Source organism: Coffea arabica, chromosome 4c (assembly GCF_036785885.1).
Source record: "Coffea arabica cultivar ET-39 chromosome 4c, Coffea Arabica ET-39 HiFi, whole genome shotgun sequence".
Classification (NCBI taxonomy): Eukaryota; Viridiplantae; Streptophyta; class Magnoliopsida; order Gentianales; family Rubiaceae; genus Coffea; species Coffea arabica.
The window spans coordinates 665,709-682,568 of record NC_092316.1 but is presented as its reverse complement, the minus strand read 5'-3'; the positions used below and the strand labels follow the sequence as shown (position 1 = coordinate 682,568).

At 39.1% G+C, this 16,860-nt stretch overlaps 2 protein-coding genes across 2 annotated transcripts; both read right to left on the bottom strand.

Moving 5' to 3' along the window:
• Nucleotides 1-1,501: 1,501 nt before the first annotated feature.
• Nucleotides 1,502-4,295, bottom strand: LOC113739543 (ethylene-responsive transcription factor RAP2-12). Its single transcript, XM_027266778.2, has 3 exons — nucleotides 3,818-4,295; nucleotides 1,813-2,753; nucleotides 1,502-1,692 (listed from the first exon to the last, which is right to left on the bottom strand). The coding sequence occupies exons 1-2, from the start codon at nucleotides 4,134-4,136 to the stop codon at nucleotides 1,858-1,860; spliced, it is 1,215 nt and encodes a 404-aa protein (XP_027122579.2). The 5' UTR covers nucleotides 4,137-4,295; the 3' UTR covers nucleotides 1,502-1,692; nucleotides 1,813-1,857.
• Nucleotides 4,296-8,973: 4,678 nt separating this feature from the next.
• Nucleotides 8,974-12,088, bottom strand: LOC113739545 (subtilisin-like protease SBT1.5). Its single transcript, XM_027266779.2, has one exon. The coding sequence runs from the start codon at nucleotides 11,647-11,649 to the stop codon at nucleotides 9,271-9,273; it is 2,379 nt and encodes a 792-aa protein (XP_027122580.1). The 5' UTR covers nucleotides 11,650-12,088; the 3' UTR covers nucleotides 8,974-9,270.
• Nucleotides 12,089-16,860: the final 4,772 nt, after the last annotated feature.

Sequence of the window (16,860 nt, the reverse complement as noted above, 5' to 3'; positions counted from 1 at the left end):
TAAATTATAAAAATATTTCAAAATATATTTTAGAAAATGCCCCCAAAAATACCTCTAAACCCAAAAACATTTACAGTAAAATTTTTCATATATATAATTACAATAAAATTTTTAAAAAATATCCCAAAAAAATAGTTAATCCAAACGAATTTAATAGAAAGATCAACTAAAACTAATGAAAAAGGTAAACAAAAACTATCAGTCTTGTCACTTATGTGACATTTGTTTACTCAGCATCCGCACTCACATGCAAAGGATGTTCAGGCTTCAGTGATTAATGACTGCCAAAGGACACCTTTTCATCCATCCGTTTCATAACTCTCGTAATCCTCAACCACAACATAATGATGGCCCACCACGTTGTTCAGGCCACCATAAGGTATCTCGTACGAAGTTGGGTCGTATACTCTATGGTAATGCCTACCAGCGTCTGGGCTCTTGCGCTCTTTCTGGGCTTGTCGGAGCTTTAATCTTCCCACCCCGTAATTGCTCGTGGAGTAGGTCTTACACAAATCCGTACCCTTCTTTTTTAAGGATTGAAGCCAGAAAACTCCCATGAACTTCACTCTCGAATAAAGATCAAATTCACCGTACTAGTTTTCAGATTGTTCATGTTCAAAAACGCGCGCACTATATTGCAGGATTACACTCAAAATCATTTTGAGTCCATAGCAATCCTAACCATTTGAACCTCCGCACCAAGCGCTTCAAACTTTGTCAGACGAGGGGGTAAAAGGATAGCAATTCTTGAGGTCACCTTTATCCACTTCCCATCCATAATCCATTGAGTGATCAGGGAATTTAAATCAAACACTGAATATCGACAAAAGAATCGACGAGCCTACCGTGCAAGTTGATGCACGAACGTGAAAAGCTGGCAGCGGTAACAGTAACAGTTAGTCATAGATTATTCGGAAAATGACAAGCAACATATGAGGCCAAGGTACGGCTGTTCAGCTGCCAACGACTGCACAAGCGCTTTCAATCACCTGCTTGCCTGACGATTCCATCAGAAACGATGATGTTCACCACGGACCACAACCATTAACTTCGCCCACTCTCGTGCTCATCAAAATGATTCGACTCCTACGCATCATCTTCTTCAGCAGAAGTTCAACATTATTAGCTCCTCTTGTACAAACCGACGTAAGAATTCTTGGGATATATCCACGAGGCTTTCTATAAAAATCAGATAACAAGAAGCGAACTAAATAACCGTGTAATGATCCGCAAGGACCACAAAAAAGATGGCAAAAGTCCCCATAGGGTATAATCAAAAGTCTCAGCCACCACAGGCCTCTAGCCGTGCTTGAGCCACCTTGTGTCCATTTTAGAAATTTTTCTAAAAATTTTGCATTCATTTTGCTGTGCGAAATGACTGTCACTGCTAATTGGCTATCAAAACCAGCTCTTGCTGCAATCCTTTCACCCAAATGTCCAGCAGCATTACAAACTACAGTACAGTGATAAGAGTGGGATACCGATGTAGAAAGAGTTCAAATTTAAGTAACAATAGGTATTATAAAACATTGGTCTTCATCGAGTCATCATCATTCATACAACCATCAAATTCAGAACACTTGAATCAAGAGTCACGAAAGGTTAATGCAACCTAATTACCTATGTACTCCCAATCTCATCAAAGTGCGTACAGCATCCATGGCTTAAGCATGCTTGACACCACAAACATACCTAAAGAGGCAAGAAAATACAAAATCAAACGAGGAATGAATCAAGCTCATATAAATTCAAATGAAACGCATGATGGGGAAGCTATATTTTCGAGAAAATCAAGTTTGAAAATTCACTGACATGTAGCCTTATTTACAGAAAGACACCACAAGGCCAAACGCAGGCTTAGTAAACACCCCCCATCATAGCAGAGATATCATCAAATGTCCAAAGATCCTCCATTGCATTCCCGCCACCCTGGGTTGCATCCCCATTTAGGAAGGTGTCAACAGATGCTTCCCAGTTTCCATCAAATAAAGGCATCTGATCGAACTTCATCTGGGACTCAAAAGCTGACAACTCTTCAGACAGCTTGTTATCATTGTCAGCAGCAGGCACCAGATCCAAAGAACTCTTCAGTTTCTTTGAAGGGTTTGTGTCCTCCGAAAATTGAGATTCTTCCACTTCTATTGCAGATGAGAGAATGGATGATATTTCTGGAGTTTTTGGGCACTGTTCTCCCCACCCAAAGTCGGAACAATCGAAGGAATTACTTCCTTGATCAGAATTAAAATAAAGGCTAGCACAATCAGATTGGGGAAATGACTTGAATTCCATATCTCCAATGGTAGGATAAACATCAGCATAGCCAAACTGCTTTGTTGGTGGTTTTTCTTCAACGAGATTCAGAGAATTGTAGTAGTCATTTTCCATGCTGCTTGTGAAAGTCATGCTTTCACTTAGAGTGGGCTGAACTGGACCAGGATTTTCCTTGACTTGTAGTTTCTGAGGATTCACAGCTACAGGGCGTCTTGAGGCAGAGCCTTGAGTTTCATCAGGAAAATTGACCTTGGCTTTTTTGCCTCTGATCCTTCGAGCCTCAGTATCGTAGGCTCTAGCAGCTTCTTCAGCAGTGTTAAAAGTTCCAAGCCAGACACGGACCCCTTTCCTTGGATCACGGATCTCAGCAGCCCATTTGCCCCATGGCCGCTGTCGGATACCTCTATATTGGTTCTTCCTCTTTCTCTTTGAGTATTTTTCAGATTCATCACTGGAATCAGATGATTTTCCATACTTGGTGCCTTCACGATGAAAATGAATATTTCATAAACAAGGTGCAACTATAGATAAACCAATATTCTGGTATTCAGATTTTAAAGTACAATCATTACCAAAAAGGGAGACACATAACCGTTACTTAATTGAAAACATGTAATTAAACAGAAACGACCAGGTACAGAGGGGGAAAATATTCTTTTTAATCAGTCGTATGATAACCAGAATGTAATTCTGCCTTATGGAATTAAATCTGACCTCTGCCTAATCCTCCAAGCACTAAGTACCATTTTTAGCCACAAAAGATACGTATAGGCATCCAGGGCCGATTTAACATAAAACTTTTGATGTGGTACATAAACAGACGAACATTCTTGTATTGCACACACAATTGAACTTCCCATTGATGTTAAGTAAAAAATAAAACAACAAGACCTACTATAAAACATAGAAAAACCATAAACTCAAAAAATATGATTGGCAAAATTATTTGTTTCCTCCAAAAAACTCTTCTGTAATTTTTTTAACCTTTCATTTCATACGTTCCAAAAATTTATGTTATAAAGAAATTCTTTTCATCTCTCTTCTTCTCTTTATTGGGGTTTTCCCCTTTTTTTCCCTTTGGTTGGGGTGATGGGGGAGAGTTTAGATCAGAGACAATACACGACAGAGTTCAGCAACACTATTCCTAAAAATTGCTAATAAATTTTCCGAAGAAAGTTCATTAAAAGAAATTACAGATTATTAATTAATATAAATATTAACCACAAAACTCCAAAAATATATGATCCAACACCGTAGCTCAATCAATCAAAATTACCGGGGGCAAAAATGAAAAGAACTGCAATTCATTCGTGGAACAAAATTTGACCCAAAGAAACTGTCTTTTTTTTTTTTTTTTTTTTTTACTTGAATCGCTGAAGGAGGGGGAAAAAAGGACAGAGAGACAAAACTATCACAAACCAAATATTATAAAAATGGTAAATATAATTAAACTCTGAGCTCCTAAAATTTAAAGCCCAAAAAAAGAAAAAATTGTAAATCAGGAGCTGCCAGACCAGAAATATCCGAAAATGAAAGGAAAAATTACCACGGGGGGGGATGGCAGAATGCTTGGAGGCAGAGAAACCAAAAGGCTTGACGTCTTCCAGCTCCTCCGCTTCGTCATCGGAGTGGTCGTTAAACTCCTGAAAATCAGTCTCAAATTCGTCATCCAGGTCAACGACCTCAGATCTCAGCGGCTTCGAGTATAAATCGCTAGTGTTCTTCTTATTATTCTTCTTCTTCTTATTAATGTCCTTCTTGGTACCAGGGAAATCGGCGCCGGTTCCCCAGAGCAAGTCGGCTGTTAGCCGGCGAGACGATCGGCTCGGAGGTATAAAATCGGAAATGATAGCACCGCCACACATGGCTTCTGGTCTCTGGTTGGAATGATTTGTATGGTTTTTGGGAGAAAAAAGCTTTTCAGATGATAAAAAATTTAAGACGGAAAATGTTGGGAGGGTTTTAAAATTTATATGAGCAGAGTAGGAAGAAGCGTCTAGTCTCTTTTAATAATGGTACTACCAGTCTACCGCAAGTGGTAGTACAGTAGCAGAAGTAAGGAAAAGGAGATGAATTCGGCAGGGGTGGGGACTAGGAGTGCTTTTACTCTCTTACCCCTTCCTTGGGTTGTTATTTGCAGTTAAAGAAATTTGTGAGACAGAATATCCTCGTGGTTGCGCGTGGATGATGAAAGCCATGAGCGAGGCTTTTTTTTCCCCCCGCCAACAAAGGGGTATTTTAGAAATTTTAAGAATAAATTTACCATATTGGGTCTATATTGTTAGACATGGCTACGGATTTCGAGTTAAAACTCGACGGTTCAATTTTTTTAAAAGATCAAATATGAATGGTTCTTTACGGGGACGGTTGCGGTTACGAATTTTGAACCTCCAGTTCCAATTTTATTGTGGTTACAGTTTTACTTTCTTTTTATTACGTTTCTAATTCTTTTAGTTATACGTAAACATTTATTGTTATAAAATTAATTCTAAAAAAATATGATAACAATTATTAAATAAATATATATGTATATATATATATATATATATGCGTGAGCGCACATAAGAAGTTTATTGTTTTGTCATGTGTAAGAAAGAAGAAAAAATGATGCATCTTTTATCAAAAAAAAATATATATCTCATTCTTGATTATATTAGATTAATCTTGGATTTAAATTAGTCACGAGATATAGATTTACTAAAAAAAAAAGGGACAATGGATTGTTGGGTTATGATTGAACTTATTGGCATTAGATGTTGACTATTGATGTTGAAATATAAACTGGACAAATATGTTTAGATAGTAAATATTTTTTAAAATGATTTGAGACATCTCACTTTATTTTTGTTTTGGATAATTAGCACCGTAGACCTTTTCGTAAATCTTTCATTCTCCACTTATCGAGATTCTGATGGAAAGTTAGAAGGGCACATCTACACGCTTACGCTTGTAGATATCGATCTATATGCAATGTATTTAGATGGAAGCTGACGGCATTTGAGCTGTTGCGTGGACTTTCAAATGCTGTAGAGGCAATTGCGGACCACACGGCAGATGGCCCTTTACCAAACTCGGGCAAGGGGAAGCAGTAAAAGAGAGAAAAAATAATAATAATAATAAACGCACCTAATTTGACCGACGTTTAGTCCGCGAGTTAACTCTCTTAACCAATGTTCCATTTACTAAAAGTGGGAAATCGTGCTTGTATTTTTGGATTGTTTTCACTTTATCCTCTTCAATCATATCACTATTATCAATTTATCTCATGATATTATCTTTTAGTTACTTCATTTTTATAAATAATTCAATTCAACACGGTCAAAAGTTTTGGACAAAAATATTCTTTTAAAAAAAAATAATAGTAAAGAAAAGTTTAATATTATTATATTAATTTAAAGTTGTTATAATTAGGGTTGAAACCTAGTCATAAACACTAACGTACGTACAGTCAATCTGAGTGGACGGAATAATCCAAGTCGCGTGTCGCGAATCACGACACGGGTCGTAAGTACCAACCAGCTATGAAAGGACCAAGTTGACGGATAAAGTAGAATAAACCAGAACGGATGCATGCATCTCTCACTGTGCCGTAATCGTGGAACCAAAAGCCAACATGACAAAAAAGTATTTTAATTATTAGAGAGCCCCTAAATTATTTTAATTATTATTAACTTTGAGCCCCTTATCTATTTTTAATCTCAAAGTAGCCTTCAGTACTAGCGAGCGTCCCATTTTCATCGTTTTGTCCATCTCTACCGTTAAACCTTATGAATTTAAGGATAAAAGCCGATTGGATCTAAATAGTGAAAAAGGACTGAAGGATCAGAATTTTGCATTTTTTAGTATTGAAAAACTAATTTAAGATTCGAAATAAATGAGGGCTTAAAAGTTGAAAATTGGAATAATTGACAGGATTGTCATGTTATTTACCCTTATATGTTTGCTAGAATATATATATATATATATATATATATATATATATATATTAATGAAAAATCCTTAAATCCCTTTTGGTTAATATATTTATAATTATGTTTTAATTATCTCTTGTCACATCATTTAGTAATTTCCATCCATTAATTCAGTCCCTGAATTCCCCTCCAAGGAAATAATACGTCATGTTAATAATTTTTAAAAATATTTCCCCTGTGTTAGTTGCAAGTAAGTCTGAATACCTTGTCGATTACCAAGAGTACGTGTGGAAATATTTAGAGCTTTAAAAGAAAGTATTTGGTCCATTGCTCTTCTTTTGCTAAGCATTGTTACACAGTTGTAGATAACGTACAAGACTCCATCCATTTCACTTGTACAGGCTTTGAAGTTTCCTAATTCAAAACTGTTCGATTAATTGCCGGATTATCAAAAAATAATAATAATAAATGTTGTTCAAGTGAATTCCACTTTTATTTTTCTTCTTTTACACTTTGTCATTTTCCTTCTCACTCTTTAAAAACCCATTGTCGGATGTAGCTAATGTTGATTCCAAAAAAAAAAAAATGTTGTTCAAGTGAATTCCAAAAATGTTGTTGTTTCTAGTTCTGCGAGAGAGTTAACTAGTCATGATTACACTTGTTGATTTTTCACTGGATCATAGATTCTGATTTTGAATAATTAATTCTTTTTTATGTTCTTATTTGTTTTAACTTTGTATAGATTATGAATTTTTTAATTGTCACAAAAAAAAAAAACAAAAACCAAAATTCAGTATCTAGTTGATTCTGATTATTCGTCATAATCACTCACTTCAATTCGATTATGCAAAATCTATCCCTTGACGAGCTTAATGCATCATCATCTCTCGATAAAAGAAAAAGTGAGGAAGCAGACACGCTGACGTTCGTCAACAGTGATTGTCCTTATTAGCAGAATTGAAGCTTATCCTTCACTAGCAGTGGCGACGGAGATAAATTAGGATAAGGGTAGACGTCAGCCCTCGTACATGATTATGGTGAAGACACCAAAATAGTAGTCTTAAAACAGCAGCAGTAACCAGCTGAGAAATGGCAAAGCCGGCATGAAGCGTGGATTTGGCCTTGAATAGTAGAGTATTAATCTAACCTCTGGGAAGGTGTCGTGTGTTCACTTTTGAAGCATTATCTCTATAATGGTTAATTTTGGCCATGCCGTAGGAGTAAAGGATCCCAAAGGCCAAGACAGGCGGAGGGTAGACCGGAGAGGAGAAGTTGGACCCGAGCTCGTGGCTGACACGCTTCCCTGGATTCTTTGTAGAAGCATCTAGAGTCGAGTAGAGTAGAAAGCGTGCATGTTGAACGCAGGTTTCCATCCACCATTCTTTGCAGTTTACTTTACTGCAATATTTCGAGCTTGGACGCGTTTTGCCAAATTTTTATGCCATCCCTCCTATTTTTATGAAATTATCCCTAGAAATTGCTCAGTTGGGATCCTCTGTGTCACTACTCAGTGCCAAATCCAGTACCAATCCCACTTATCACGTGATGATAGAAGAAATTTAAATAAACAGAATACTTGATATAAATATAAAAGTGGCACTGAATTATCACTGGAAAAATGGCACTGAGAATCCCGTGTGAGAAATTGCTTGGCATATAAGCAAGAACTTGCGCTTTCTGAATTTGCAGATAAAACACTCCACCCAGTGAGTGAATGCAGATCAGATGAAACCATTCTTCAGATTAGTGTAGAGCGCAATTTGCAAAAGAATTTTTTGCCCCGCACTTAAATAATTCATACCAGTCACACTCATGGTCTCATGCTACTCTACCATCTTAAATGTACTGAATAAAAAAGGTCATTAATTAATGTATTAAAAATATCTCCCCATTCTTGCGAACTTTAGAATGTTTAGCAATAATGTTATATACATCAATTTAAAAAAAAAAAGAGAATGTTTAGGAATAATAATAGTTACTCCGCATGGTCAGTTTTTTGGGCCCAAACCTCCTGATGTGGCAATAATATTAAAAAAATCCAAAAATGAAATACAACGCGGAGAATCAGAATTGCTGGGGCTGTATGTCGGGATGTGGGCAATGAATTTCTCGATAGTGGCCCAATATTCCGTGGAGTGGGCTTGGCCTACTATGCACCAAGACCCCTTTTCTCTTCTTCTTCTTCTTCTACAATGCACCGGGTTGTGTAGTACAAAGTACAAAAGGAACAAAGCCGGCGCTGTTGTTGGCTCGACGTAATAATATTATGGCCTGAGTTGTAAGGTGACGAGGGCTGAATTTCTTTCCCGCCTTGCATTTGCATCCAAGTTTTCCTAATCTGGAAGATTAAAAGGGATCAACCATAACTCAATCACTAAAGGGTCCTTGTTACTTGAAGAAAATTCAAATGAGATCCGAATTTGCTTTTACAAAATTAATTCTCCTTTCAAAGCTCTTATTCCACATCGCACAAAAGTAGAAGAACCAAATGGAGCAAGTAGGTCGGTGTATGGAGTTTTGCTGATAAGCAGATACGATCTTGCAGCTGGAGACAATTTAATGCTACAGCCACTTTATATACTGCTTAAAACAACTTGCTATTTCGTAACCTTTTATTTTGCATATTGGCTTTCAGCATTAATTTCCAATGCATCGGTATAATCAGAAAGCATGAAATGGAGGTGATAAATAAACAGAACAATTACTGTGACAAAAAAAAAAAAAAAAAGAGGGTAAAGAATAAAAACATGAACAGATAAAAAAAAGTGCAGATCCAAGACACCCCTGAACATGCTAAGAAGCGATGCACAAAGCCACAGAGCATCTGCAACATATAATTCCTGATTCGTCCATCATGCTACAACTCTCAACACACAAAGGGTTGTCCCGGGCACAATCCAAACTCACCATGCGCAGAGAACGCGCTGCTACGGCACTCGCATTGATCATACATATTATCTAGCTTACGGATTAAGAGCCTAATGAAATAATTCATTTTACAATACAGGATCAAAAGAAAGGGAGAGAAAAAAATGGAACTTGAAAATTTCTACACCCCGAATTCCAAAAATTTTAGATTGGATTCGGATCAGAGAGGTTGCTGCATTGTGACGACTATTGGGCTTCTGACAGAATGCTTCCCATCAGACCATACCAAAGAACCACTCTTCAAACTTGAGCTTCCGGGAGAGAGTTTCACAGCCTCGGCTTCGACTCTAACCAGAAAATTCAGCTTCTGGCCCGCCCTCCGGAAGGTAAGCTTGTCCGGCTGCACCGTCACTGATGTCCCTACAGCAGGCGTCACGGCGGCCTTGTAAACCGAATTAGCATCCCCAACGTTGGTAACTGTCCTGATAAAATGTGTGGACATCTTGTGCCTCCCATATTGTTGGAACACAACTGATAAAGATGGATAGTTCAAATTCCCGATGTGGCCAGCCCTTTTAGCCCCACTGCAATCAGCCTTCTTCCTCGTGATGGCCTGAATATTCTTCACGGTATAATTTGAATTGCAGAGGAAATCGACATAATCATAAGTCGTGATGTCGAAAACCAATCCGGGATCCATTGCTTTCTGAGGATGCACATGACCTGCACCGTAATCCATCACGGTAGACGAATTTCCAGACGACTCATCCAACATCGTTTCTCCCCGATTATCCACAGTGTAAGCTGTGGTCATCAACGCTGACCTTATTGCAGCCGGACTCCATTCCGGGTGAGCAGCCTTCAACAACGCGGCGAGGCCAGAAACATGAGGGCAGGCCATCGACGTACCCGACAAGATATTGAACTCCGTCCTACGTTTGTCAGAAGGAAGTCCGCTGGGACCGACACCATCCGGCCAAGCAGCTAGAATATTCAATCCTGGGGCAATTAAATCGGGTTTCAAAATCTCCGGGGTCTCAGGATTAGGCCCTCTAGCCGAAAACGAAGCGACGACTGGAGCTGGGCTTACATTCAGCCTGGTGCCCCGGAACATTATTGTGGCTGTGGCGGTGGCTGAGGATTTTTTCGACTCCGAGAGGATGTATTTCCTTATTTCGTCGCCGCTAGATGCACCCACAGCCGTGGCGGGTAACACGTGGCAATCAGCCACTAATCCTTCGCCGTCAAAAACTCCGTTAGCCAAGATCATCCCGATTCCGCCAGCCTTTTTCACCACCTCACCTTTAGAGGCTCGTGAGTTGATTCCTCTGTCGCATAAAACAAGCTTTCCCTCTACAGCCTTAGGGTCCAGCGAATTTTCTAAACACAACGAAGATGAATAGCCATCACTACCTTCGCTGCCGGCGTAAATTAACGGGTAAAGTTTATGTGGGGCCAGCGCCGGCCCGCCGTAAAGGCTCGTTCCCGGGATTACCTTCCCATTCCCGAGCTTAACTTCCGCCGGGAAGTCCCTATCGATGGTTCCAGCTGCCACGGTGGTGACCCAGGGGGCCACATTAGTGACAGTTAGGCCGCCTGGACCGCCATTGCCAGCGGAGGCTGAAACAAAGACGCCGGCTTCCCATGCTCCAAAAGCGCCGATGGCAATGGCGTCGAGGTAGTAGGGGACCACGACACCACCGACGCTGAGGGAGATGACGTCGACGCCGTCGGCCACGGCTGCGTCGAATGCGGCGAGGATATCGGAGTCGTAGCAGCCGGAGTTCCAACAAACTTTATACGCAGCTAAGCGAGCTTTGGGGGCCATCCCAGCAGCCACGCCGCGAGCGTACCCCAGAGTCGACGCTGGAAAGACGTACCTGCCTGCGGCAATGGAAGCGGTGTGGGTGCCGTGGCCGTCTGAATCCCTGGGGGAGCGATACTCGGTGGTCTCATTCATCTTCCCGTTGGTGGCCTCGTAGCCATTGCTGAAGTACCTAGCTCCGATCAATTTCCTGTTGCAGGAAGTGGCCAGAAAGTCCCTCCCGGGGACGCAGGCGCCTTTCCACTTGGGGGGAACGGGGCCGAGGTCCCGATCGTCGAAGGATTTCCTCTCGGGCCAGATCCCAGTATCAATAACAGCGATGACAAGATCGGAGCCGAAATCGGACTCCTTGAGCAAGCCGGCGCTGTCGGAGGTCTTAAGGCCGAGAAATTGAGGGGATCGCGTGGTATGAAGTTGCCTGACTTGCTCGGGAATAACAGCGAGAATGCCGGGGAAGGAGTGAAGGGCGTGAGCTTGGGAAAGAGTGAGCTGAGCAGAGAAGCCGTGGAAGACGGTGCTGTAGGTGTGGAGAAGAAGAGAAGGAGGAGGAGGGGGAGTGGCAGTAGCAGCGGAGGAATCATGAGATGAGAGGAGAGAGGTGAGGGAGGACTCATACCAGTGCTGGTGAGTGGGGAAGATGGAAGGCTTAGCATCGGGGCGAACTCGTACGATGAAGGTCTTGCGCTCTCTTTCAGTGGCTAAGACAGAGGGTGTTGGGAGGAGTAAGAGAAAGAGTGCAGCAGGGAGGAGAGGAAGATTGGAAGAGATGGCCATTTGATTGAAGTGCTACTAGCATTTAGCATCTAGCATGAGAATGGTGGGAGAGGGATGGATTTTTGGTTATGCAGCACACCGAAACTCCTCACTGCACAACTGAGTTTTGAGCTGCTAAGAGTGGGAATAAATGGTGCGAGTGAAGAAGAAAGAGGGGCGCTGTTTGTTTGATGTTTGATGATTGATGTTTGATGATGGGAAAGTGCTCTTTAAGAGTAGAGCGGGGAAATATACTGCTCACTGTGCTAGTACCAGCAGTATTGTAGTGAGTGAGGGCCAAATTCAGGAATGGAATTCGGGGATGGAACGGAGCAGGATACAAAGCTAAGCTGCAGGCTGCAGCTGCTGCTGCTGATGTGAAAGGCAGGCATGTTGGTAAAGAAGGATCATTTCCTGTGTTACGGGGGGTCGGGTGTTCGAATTTGTTACTCCATCATGGATGCATGCGAGGGAGTCGTATTATATGCAAGAATTCCTAAAAAAGTATCCGTAATAGTAATAGTCACTTGATTTTTTTTTTTTTTGTTTAACTATAAATAAATACTAACGGAGGAGGAGGAGGAATGGAGGAGGATAGAAGCTGATGATGATAGATGAATAAGGGGGGCTGGGACTGGGAGGTGAGGTATTCTCAATTTTGTTCGTTTGTTGGGACTGAGTGGACCATGGGATACGAATACGATAGAGGGATTGGCTAGGCATCTTGGATTTGAAAAGGATTTGCAGCATTCAATTCAAGACAGGTTGTCAAAATTTGTTCCTCTCTCTCGATTTCATTCTCGTTGAGTGTGTTTGGATTGTAAGTTATTTGAAATATTTTTACTGTAACACTTTTTGTGATGTGATGTATGTGAGATAAAAAGGTGTATTGAAAATTGTAATGGTGATGTCAGCAAATATATTTGGCCAAATAATTGGCTGTCCAAACACAGGCTTTGTTTGGACTGTGAATTATTTACCAAATTATATCTGCTTACATCATCGTTACAATTTCCAACGCACCTTTTTCAAATAACTTACAATCCAAACAAACCCTTTACACTCGTTGTTTGCCCTTGCCAGCGCTAGACCTAGAAGCAGTCTTCTAGTAGTATGCTAAGCACTTGTGAAATGGCGAACCCGTCTCCCAAATGCTTCGGTCCTGTTTGGATTGTATTTTTTGTTAGAAAATTATGTCGTTTTCCGTGATCACATTTTTCTATTATCTTCTTCCCTCGCATACATCAAATCGCTACAGTAATTTTTTCATGAAAAATGACGAAAAATGCAATCCAAACAGGCCTTCTTATTTTGCCCTCGCTGAGTATTCTATTTTTGGTGAAATTGACTCTCAAGTCGAGTAGTTACGACCTTGTGCATCGGTTCTTTTTTTTGTGGTAAAAAGAAATGTTTTTCACAATAATAATAATATACTATTTATTTTGGGGGATGATTGTTGACCGACCCATCAATAACAACACACTTCCATGGTGCAAAATGCAGGTTGATGTACTACAGCACCACCACACGCATGCTCTCCATCAAATGCTTCCACTTCCCCCCTGTGCTGTTGGCGTGGGTTTACTTACCATGGCAGGTGAAATTTTTCCACCTTTTGGAGCCGAAAGTTAAAACGTCCTGGCCCTGGGCATAGAATTTGCTGTTCCATGGTGACTATTACTCGAGCCAGTCCACAATTGCCATTTAAAAAAAACAAAATTTTTTTTTTCTTTTGAAAACGCTACGCGCTCTATTTTTTTACAGTTGGTAAAAGACGTGGCACGACAATGCGGTCAACAACACACTGGGTCACGGTCCTTTTCTACAATTTTTATTTTATTTTTTTTTTATGAAACGGCGAAATATATTTAAAGCGATCAAAAGTTGCCCGGGCTATCGAATGGTAAAAATACTCCACCATTGTAAAATACTACTACTACTACCGTACCACAAATGGTCTGGACAGGCGTCCATTTAAGTCCATGCCCAGCAATAATTTCTACATTAGTTACTTTACAGCCTGCACCTGATTTTTATGCGTCACCGGATCTATTGTTACAATTTGCACTTACATAATTACATGTATGATGTATCTTTTTTTTTTTCCCTAATAACTGCCAAGGGGAAAACAACAAAATAAATCTTCAACAAGTTTATTAGGCTCTGCTTTTTTGGTACAACTTTTATAGTTTAGCTAGAAATTAAAAAGAACCAGCTGTAGAGTAATAAGTTTGTTGGAATGCATTTTTGGAAGAACTTTTGGGAATTTGAAGCTCCATATGCATTGCAACATTTCAGAGTTTTTATGTAAAAATATATTGTAGCGTTGTGATATATGTGACATTAAAAAAATAATTCAAAAATGTGCAAAGAGAAAATAAATGTTTGCAAAATTTTTCTCCGAAGAGTGACAACCCAAAGTGATTGGAAATAATCCCAAAATTTTTCCTCGACACATTCGAGCGAATGCTTTTGATGCTAAATTGGATCACCATAACTCGTTATCCTGGTGTCTCCGAACCATTTTGTAATTGTAAATTCAGAAATATCATAGGATTTGAGGTCTCAGACAATAGCGTGTTCGGACAATAGATTATTTGGGATAATTTTTTTTGAAAAAAATATTATAACACTTTTATTAATATGATATGCGTGAAATAAAAAATTAATTAAAAAAATATTTTGATGGCGCAAGCAAATAAAATATTGACAAGTAAACTACAATCCAAACAAAATTCTTTCATATCACCCTGAACAATTATTGTGACAAGATCTTTTGTGTAAACACAGACTTTAATTTAGTTAATATATTTCCGAATCAAAATGCCCGTCATTTTGTCTTTTACTGTAAGTATTAAAGGCTAATCAGCGTATTAAATCAGTAGTCACGACTCACGAGGGGGAATTATTTATTTAAAAAAAAAATGCTAGTTGGTGGGGTGGGTGGGGCATAGACGTTTCAATGGTGTCGGGGGGCTCGTCTTCTCAACTTTTTTTGACGATTTTATGACGACTAGAAGGTGCCTGTTTGCCCAACAACACGTATTCCACGTTCCTCAGACGCGTGTATTTTATTTGTTATTTTGTAATTGAGAAAAGAAAGAAGGAAAGGAAAAAAACGACGGATGGACGTCAGGACATGCCTGCCTGCCTACGCGCGATCCAGTAGCTCTTGCTCAGCTTAGTTAGGAGTGTTTAAATAAAGGAGTAGTATTTATTATATTAATTAATAGGAGAATATAATAGGAGACTTGAGATTCACAATATAATATGTCCTTGATTCTAATGAAACTGTAACTACTAGTAGTACATGTTGGTCGTTGAGATCACCTCATACCAGTATTTGATGGCATGGTGGAGTTGAGCTGCGACAAAAGAATCTTTCAGTGCTTTAGTCCCTAACTAGACTAGACTAGACTAGAAGAAAGAAAGAAAGTATAATATTTCGCTTGCATCATATTCTAAATAATATACTATTCAAAGTTCAAACAACACAACACGTATTTTAAATAATATTTCAAATAATACACTATTCTAGATTTTTTTTCATAGTTCGAAAATATTGTGATTCCAATGGATGAAAACTATATGTATTGCCGGCTAATTGCTTAGATTATAGGTAAAAAAATATATATATATATCCTTCAAATGTACTTCTGACACGAGTTTGTTCTTATTCTATACACTGAGCACGGTACCGAAATTAAATTTCACAGAAGTCAAAAAACCGTCAATGCGTTCAGTGTTGTGTGCACGGCTCCGACTGACACAAAACTGACAGCAATGCTTCTGCGTCAGTCGGAGCCGTGCTGACTGTGCACGGCTTCGACTGACACAACGCTGAACCCACTGACAATTTTTTGACTTCTGCGAAATTTAATTTTAGTGCCGTGCTGCTGATTCAGCACGACACGTATAGAACAAGAACAAACTCGTGTCAGAGGTGTATTTGACGGATATTTTTTTTTAACCTATAATCTAAGCAATTAGCCTGTATTGCCTGAAATTATATTGACTTGAATGCGAAATAATTTGCAGAAAGACTCAAAAGCAAGGCCGGTAAAATCTCGAGGGATCGCAGATTAAGATAATAATAATAAGACAGGGGTCATTTAAAGAAGGGATAGCAAAGCGAAGTGCAAATTTTGCGGTAAGAGTATATTATTGATACTAATAATATGTTATGTTGTTGTTTTTGAAGGAAGACACACGCTACTCTGTATAATCCTGAAAGGGGGAAAAAAAAAGGACAAAAGCGAAGAAAGGTGGAAAACAGCTGTAGTATTTTCGGGTCACTTAGGTGGCATAACTTTGCATGTCTAGGGTTTAGCAAAAGCTTCTAAAAATGATGACAATTATATGAGATTAAAGAAATGATACACGTACAGAAGTGGAGCACCATCATAATAATTACATACAGTAGATGCAGGAGCACTGCTATTGTCCGTGCACAAACTTGTTGGACTTTACAGTAAAGGAAGGAGCATTCTAAATCACAATAATATGGTACAAGTATGACTTGCGAATTTCTCTTTAATTAATGATGTGCACCTGGGCTTCAAAATTAAAAGACGCCACTCAATGATTTTCATACTTTTAAAATTTATAAATATTTCAAGAAGAGTATATCGTATCATCACAGTTGAATGCATGATATATATACATATAAAATTTGACATTTGCAATAGAAACATGTATTTAGAATGACATGCCAACATTACTCCTAGTGCGTAAAAGATTGGCTTTGTTTGGATTGAGCTTTATTTCTCAAAATTTATTTGCTTACATCATCATTACAATTTCCAATACACCTATTTACTTTCCCAATTACCTTTTTATCTCACATACATCACATCACAAAAAGTGCTACAGTAAAAATATCTCTAATAATTCACAATCCAAACAGACTTGTTTGGATAAGAGTTTATTTGGATGATTTATTTGAGATATTTACTGTAGCACTTTTTATGATGTGATGTATGTGAGATAAAAAGGTGATTGGAATTTGTGAAAACAAATTTTGCAAACCAAATTTGACTTGTCCAAACAAACTCATTGGTTCCTGTAAAATTTTACAGAGATGCATCCAACCCAATAAAAAAAAACGGTGAAGGAAATTAAAAATGTCAAAACAAGTGGTTGGCAAGCATGAAAGTAGAAAAGTTGGCGTTTTAACCTTTGATTGTAGACTTTTTAAAGTGGCAAGAGAGGCCCATCCCATCATCCCATGCC